General features: G+C 44.7%; 1 protein-coding gene across 1 annotated transcript in view; it reads left to right on the top strand.

The window, feature by feature from the left end:
* Positions 1-720: 720 nt before the first annotated feature.
* Positions 721-6,623, top strand: part of PPP2R5A (protein phosphatase 2 regulatory subunit B'alpha) — a 71,876-nt gene continuing 65,973 nt past the window's right edge. Inside the window, exon 1 of the mRNA XM_037027535.1 lies at positions 721-1,626. Coding sequence (XP_036883430.1) covers positions 1,443-1,626 — 184 coding nt within the window. The 5' untranslated portion in view covers positions 721-1,442. The remainder of the gene's footprint in view (positions 1,627-6,623) is intronic.

Genomic DNA, 6,623 nt, shown 5'->3' with positions numbered 1-6,623 from the left:
TTAGGGGCAGTGAGGCTCCAAGGCCCGCCCAGAAGCCCAGTATCTCACTCCGATTGGACAAACTCACTTCCTAGCCTTCCCCACGGCTAACGAGCCCGTCAATCACACCGGTCGTTCCCCACCCTATCCTTGCCCCGCCCCTTTTCGGTGACGCAACGCGGGGCGCTTTTTCCCGCCCCAGCCCTCAGGCTCCCCGCCAGGCGCTTCAGTTCCTCATTGGCCCGCAGAGAGGAGATGGAAGGGAAGGGACATTCTGTTTTACTCTCGAAACCACTCCCTCTCTTTTCTTGGTCTTCTCATAAGCTGTCAGGAAAGCAATAACCTCCCGGAGCTGTCATGCAAGGGTGAAAAGATGCTCACTGGTGCAGGGGGCACTTCCCCTTCCAAGAAAATTCACTGCACCGTTGTGACGCAAACGGCACTCCGCTCGCCGTCCTCACTTACGATTGGCTGTGACCAAAATCCGTCACACAACCACTCCCCATTCCCCTGCCTAAAGTCGCAGCTTGAGACTTGTTCCAGGAGGCTGCGCCTCACCGCGTTACTGCCGCTGAGCCCTGCGATTGGCTGAGGGAGCTGGCATGCTTTCCCACCCACTACTCCCTCCAGAGTATCCCGAGGGGTTGACGGGACCCCACGGAAGTTGTCAATCTCCTTCCTCCCCACCCCACGCGAGGCCCCTCCCCCCGGGCCACACGCCCCGGCGCGCGCCCGCGCGTGCACACACACTCCCCTCTTTGCGCGTCCCCACCACCTTCTCAAGTTGTAGCGGAGGCTCGCAGGGGGTTCTGCGTGGGCGGCGGAAGGGCGCGTGGGGGAGGGGGCGCGGACCGCTCCGCTCTGTGAGGAGCGCGAGTGTGCGCGCTCAGAGCCCGGGCGGCGGGTCCCCGCCACGGGAGATGAAGGGACTGCACTGACAGGGAAGAGGGGAGATCGCGGCGGTGGCTCAGAAGGGACCTGCGATGGCAGCGCCTCGGGAGGAGGCTCCGGGGAGAGCGGGCAGCGCCGGCAGCGGCCACTGAGGTGCTGGCCGACGGGCCACCGGACTGAAGGGACGAGAGACGCCCTCCGCGCCCGCACCCCTGCTCCCTGGCCTCAGTTGCCTAAACTTCAGGCTCCCTTCCACCCGCCCTCCGCGCCCGGTGTCAACAACTTCTTCGCCCTCCTCCGCCTCCGCCCTTGCCTCCGCCAGCCCCGGGAGCCCGCCGCGCGGCGGGGACCAGGAATCTCCAGCACCGAGATGCGGCCGTGAGGCGTTGGCGGCGGGCGAGGAGAAGCTCGGCCGCGCCGGGGAGCGGGAAGGCGGTGTGGCCGGGGGGACCGGGCGGAGGGGCGCGACCGCTCCGCGCCTCCCCCCCCCTCCCGCCCCGCGCCTCCTCCTCCCGCCGCTGCCCGTTCCGTGCAAGCAGCAGCCAGAGCTGCCAAGCGGCGGGGCCGCGGAGATGTCGTCGTCGTCGCCGCTGCCGGCGGGGGCTGCTAGCGCCGCCATCTCGGCCTCGGAGAAAGTGGACGGCTTCACCCGGAAATCGGTGCGCAAGGCGCTGAGGCAGAAGCGCTCCCAGGGCTCGTCGCAGTTCCGCAGCCAGGGCAGCCAGGCGGAGCTGCACCCCCTGCCCCAGCTCAAAGGTAACCCCCGACCGCGGGGCGCAGTGCGGGCGGGGGGCGTCCGCAGAGCCGTTTCCTCCTGGGGCTCCTCCTGCCCCGCGATGCTTTGGCGCCTCCCTCCCCCTGGACTCCAACAGGTTTTTCGGATTCTCCCCGATTGCCCTGAACTCTTCCCAGCTGAGAGGAGGCCGCGAACCCTCCCCACCTGGGGCTCGCTCACCTGCCGGGGCGACGGGGACTCCCCAAGTGCGTCCAGCCGGGGTGGGGGTCTGCTTTCCTCCTCCCCAGGCTGTCCTTTCCCGGTCTGGCTTGAACAAGCTGCCTGACCTCCCGACCTTTACTTTCCCGAGACCCACCTCCTCTTTTCGGACCCTCTCAGCCCGTCCTTTACTTTTCCAAGGAGAGGCGTCTGAACCCACCCTCCCCCACCCCCTCCCATTAATTGTCCCCGAGAGTCCTAACAGTCTGGGAATCCTGATGCAGGCAACGGTTAGGAGTTCCTTGGCCTTGACATGTATTTAGAAAGAAAAAGCCTAAAAAGCTGACCTGTGTAGTGCCTTAGGAACTGGGTCGTTAGGTTTAAATGTTATCGCGTGGCCCAAAGACTGGAGAGACTTGAAACTACTTTGAGAAGATTTACGCGGTGAATTTGGAGGCGGAATAAAGGAGTAGGTAGCGCTGCTTCTCATTGGAATGGGAACTTAGTTCGCCGCGCAGTGAGTGATCCCAGGGGCTGTGTCGGTTTGTACACTAATTCAAGTTGGTATCCGTGCTTACTGCCTTGCAGCTGAATTTGGCTCACTTACTTTTCCCACTAAGTTTAGAACATTTTAAATAAATTGCCTCTTGGTGTTCTAGTTTAATCTTCGCGAATTATTACCTTTTAATTTTATTTTAATGTCTGCGGGTTGTTTTTTTTTTTTTTTTTTTGAGGTCGAAATCATCATGGAACAAGATGAGAATGCTCCTAGACATTTAAAATAATTTTTCGACGAAAGAAAGCTAATAGAATCTAGATCGTCTGTTTTGCCAGGCCAGGAAACCAAAGGTTTATCAATGTTCAGCAGAGTTTTCAATCCATTTAGCCTCTTCAAGCCAATCTGGTTCTAATTTGCCCAGGAATCCAGCCTTAGTTTGGCCGGGAGTCTAAAGAAAACCCCAGATCAAATCACAGTTGACCTACATACAATAGCTGTGGAACCCCATTCAGACCTTACATGGCACTGCTTCTTGGGGTGCTTCTAAATCAAGAGCATCCTACAGCCAGAATCAAACTGGCTTTTTAAAGAAGGTTTTATCTGAGGTATGTGTAGCCTGTCTTACTGCATTTACCACTTGCTTTTTGGCATACAGAAATTGCTAAAATTTGTGTATTTGTAGTCAATGGTAAACCACAATGGTAGGCATTAGACTACCAAGACTTTAATTCTGGAGTGATGTCATAGCTATAAAAGAATATCACCTTACCTATCAGGATATTGACAATGTTCATGGATTTTAAATCGTAAAACTTAATTACAACATCATAGTTAGTTTTATATTATTGATTTTTTCATTACATTGTTGAATTTTTATAGTTTGAAGGTTTAGTGCTAGCTTTTTTTCTTTCACGTTTATTTTGCTTTTTAGTAAGGTATTGTGGTTCCTTAATATTGTCCTTATTAATATAATATTTACTTTTATTTAATACAAATAATTGAATATTAAACATGGTTGATTCAAGTCAGGAGACGAAGTGTTAATACCTTTTGTTTCTAAAAGCCTGACGAAAATGTGCAATCAGAAATCATCTAAGTTATATGATATATAATTCTACAAGTTGAAGGTGCCATGGAATATTTTATTTATAGTACTTTGGTCACAAGTAGAGAAGAAAACTTTAGATTAATTCTATATATTTTGCATGAAAATAAAATCTGTGCAAATTTGATTGAGGAAAGTGAGACCTTTGCTTGGATGACCTCTAACAGGAAAAAATACTTTTACTCTAGATGCCAAACTCTTTGAAAAGCGGGGGCTGGGGGTGCTTGTTTTTGTTTTTTAAATTCAGTTGCTTCACTTGGTACTTTGGCAGCATACTCCATACCACAGCGTTGTGTGCTTTTTCTGCCAGTAGTAGTCCTTTCCCAATGTGGCCTTAACAAAAACCAGTGGAGAGAGGATTTTTCTTTCTACTCTGAAACATAATCTTACTGTGGAGTGATTCAGATATCTGTGGGCATCCAAGATCTTTCAAGTGTTTCTACCAGCCTGCTTATGTTACACTTTGTCTGCATGGATCTAAACTGGAAAGGTGCCTGCTATTTTCCTCAAAGCACACTATGAATAAGAATTAACAAAATAATTCACCTTTTTCATCTACAAGAAGTTCATTTGCGCAAAAACATGTAGTAAGTGGGTTGCAGGTTTTTAATGGGAAATGTTCAGAGTAAATTCTGCTTTGCTAAAGAAAGTATCTTTTAAAAAGTCTTTTTTAAAAGACTTTTTTCCTAGTGTACTTATTATCTTTTTTTTTAATTTCAATTTGTTGGTATAGGACTTAATTTTTCTACCTTAAACTTCTGGTAACCAACAGGTAACTTTAACTTAAAAAAATCTGTTATTCACAGTAGGTAGTTTTTCAGCCTGTTTAACCTATTTTAAGTCTGACAGGTTGGTTTAGTAAAGTAGTAGGTACTTTACATTTATAGAATATGTAGCATTTATGAATGATTTTCCACTTTAACAAAAATTATAACTCATAATAAGTGAAATAATCCAAAGGTGTATTAACTCCTGATCCCTGGTATTCCTTGCTTTTTCACACCTACTGAGGTTTCACACCTACTGTTTTGTGACAATCCTCAGCTCAGTGTACTTTCACAAACACTGTACTTCATTGGGTCATCCCAGTAAAGTACAAGAGCAGCATGACTCCCATTTTATCCATGAGAAAATTGAGGTTTAGTTTCAGGCCTGTGATTATTTGTTTAGATGGTGTTGCAACTAGTACACATACCCAGGTCAAATGATGTCAGTATATTTGCTCTTAACCTATTTCATGAAAATTAGAAGCAGTATGATAGAAAGAGTTGGGTCATTGGGGTCAGTCCTGAGTCACAGGCAAATTTTTAATCTTTCTGAGTTGTTTTCCTTATCTGTAAAATGGGGATAATACCTTCTATCTACCCAGGATCGTGGGGATTAAGTGAAATAATGTAATTACAGTGCCTAAAAATAGGCAAAGAATGTTAGCTTCCATTCTTTTTAATATTTGAAAATCCAGATTAAAAGCATTTTTTTAAACGAAGGGTTCACATAAATAGTAAACTTTCCTAGTGTACTTATAGTATGATTTCATTGAAAATTAGTTTTCAGATGTGATTTCTGTGAAGTGAAGCTGTAGCATTTTTCAGCATAAGTGTGGAAGTGGAAATAGGATAGAGTCAAACTCTTTAAAATATTGGAAGCTGTAGTTAGTATTACCAAGCAAAGAAATTGAATTAACCAGTAGAGTCATATAGATTTGCATTTCTCATAGGAGACAACCAGAAAATAACAAAGAACTGAATGAAGCTGGTTTTGAGATTGAAGTCTCCTTCATATGAGGTGAAGAACTTCCAAATATCACTCAGATTCTTTGTTGGTAAATTCTTAGAAAGTATATCCCACTGGAATTATGGAGGCCAGTAACAGTGGTGTCTATTTGAAGTGCCTTGCTTACCTTTAGGGAACAAATATTTTTTTCCCCTTGAGTTTTGTGGTCTTTTAGGATAACTGGAATAAGAACACTGACATGATCTGAAGTTTTATAACTATCTTAACTTTTTTTTGTCAGGGGAAAACACTACTAAGTAAACATTTAAGGTGTGTAAATCTTCTCAAAGTTAGTATGGTTCCATCAAAGTCCAAAATCCCTTTTTGTAATGGAGGTGGCACGAAACCAGAGCTGACATTCATCAGAATATGTCAATAAAAAGGTTTGTTCACAAAAGAATATGACATTTTAGTCATTTTAGGACTATTTTCTTGAAGTAATATCCTATTTCTTCTGTAATACTTATCTTTTAATTTCTCAAAACTTTTGGGGCATATATTTCTTAAAGAAATTGATATAATGTCCATTGCTAGTTTTAACATGAAGGAGAGACTTTTTTACTTGTCTAATTTAGTGTCTTTGGAATTGCTATTTAGGGACAAATTTCTTTTCCCCTATTTTTATTACATCCTCTTAGTTAAGTTTTAGATTACTTTCAGAAATATCTAATTAAATAAAGTGATAATTCAGTAAAATGTGTTTACTGAAATAGTGTGATCATTGAGATAAAGCACCACTTGAAAATAAACAGTGGGCTCAGGTTGTCTTCCTGCATCATGGATGACTTACAGTTGCTTCCGGCTAATTGTTTAACCTCTTTGAACTTCAGTGTAATCATTTTTTACCGGTAAAAATAACATTTCCCTTGATAAAATTATAAAGATGAATTGGTCCTTAATGAGTTATTGTCCCTCCTTGGATGACAAAGCTTTCTCAATGAAAATAATGCATTTGGGAAATAGATTTTTGTGATTTATTTTTAATTTAATTTTTTTAAGTTTGTAAAATGTTGAGAATAGAGATGAGCTTACTTTTATTTTTTATGTGTTTATCACTCTGGTTCTCAGCCCTAGTTATTCACTCAGAGAGCTTTAAAAAGTAGTTCTGCGCTCTAGAGAGATTCTAATTAATTGTTCTAAGGTAGCATCCAGGCATTTGCATTTTTAAAAGCTCCTGGGGTGATATTACTGTACAGCCATGGTTGAGAATCACTAGTTTAGCATTATCTGTCTATTGATTTAATTCATTAATTAAGACTTTGTCCTTTTCTCTCCAATATTCATGGTTCATTACCCAGCTTATTAACATTTCCTGCTCTGACTTCACCTCCTGCTATTTGCTTTCCACTCTCTTAACTTTGCTGCCCCCTGTGGCTGATCAGCTGCTTTCCTAAAGGGGATAGTGCTGTCCAGGATTCTGAAGTTTTAGGTATGATGAAATT

The sequence above is a fragment of the Sturnira hondurensis genome, unplaced genomic scaffold (assembly GCF_014824575.4).
Source record: "Sturnira hondurensis isolate 20B ecotype Veracruz unplaced genomic scaffold, ASM1482457v3 Scaffold0019216, whole genome shotgun sequence".
Classification (NCBI taxonomy): domain Eukaryota; kingdom Metazoa; phylum Chordata; class Mammalia; order Chiroptera; family Phyllostomidae; genus Sturnira; species Sturnira hondurensis.
This window is presented reverse-complemented; position numbering and strand designations above follow the sequence as displayed.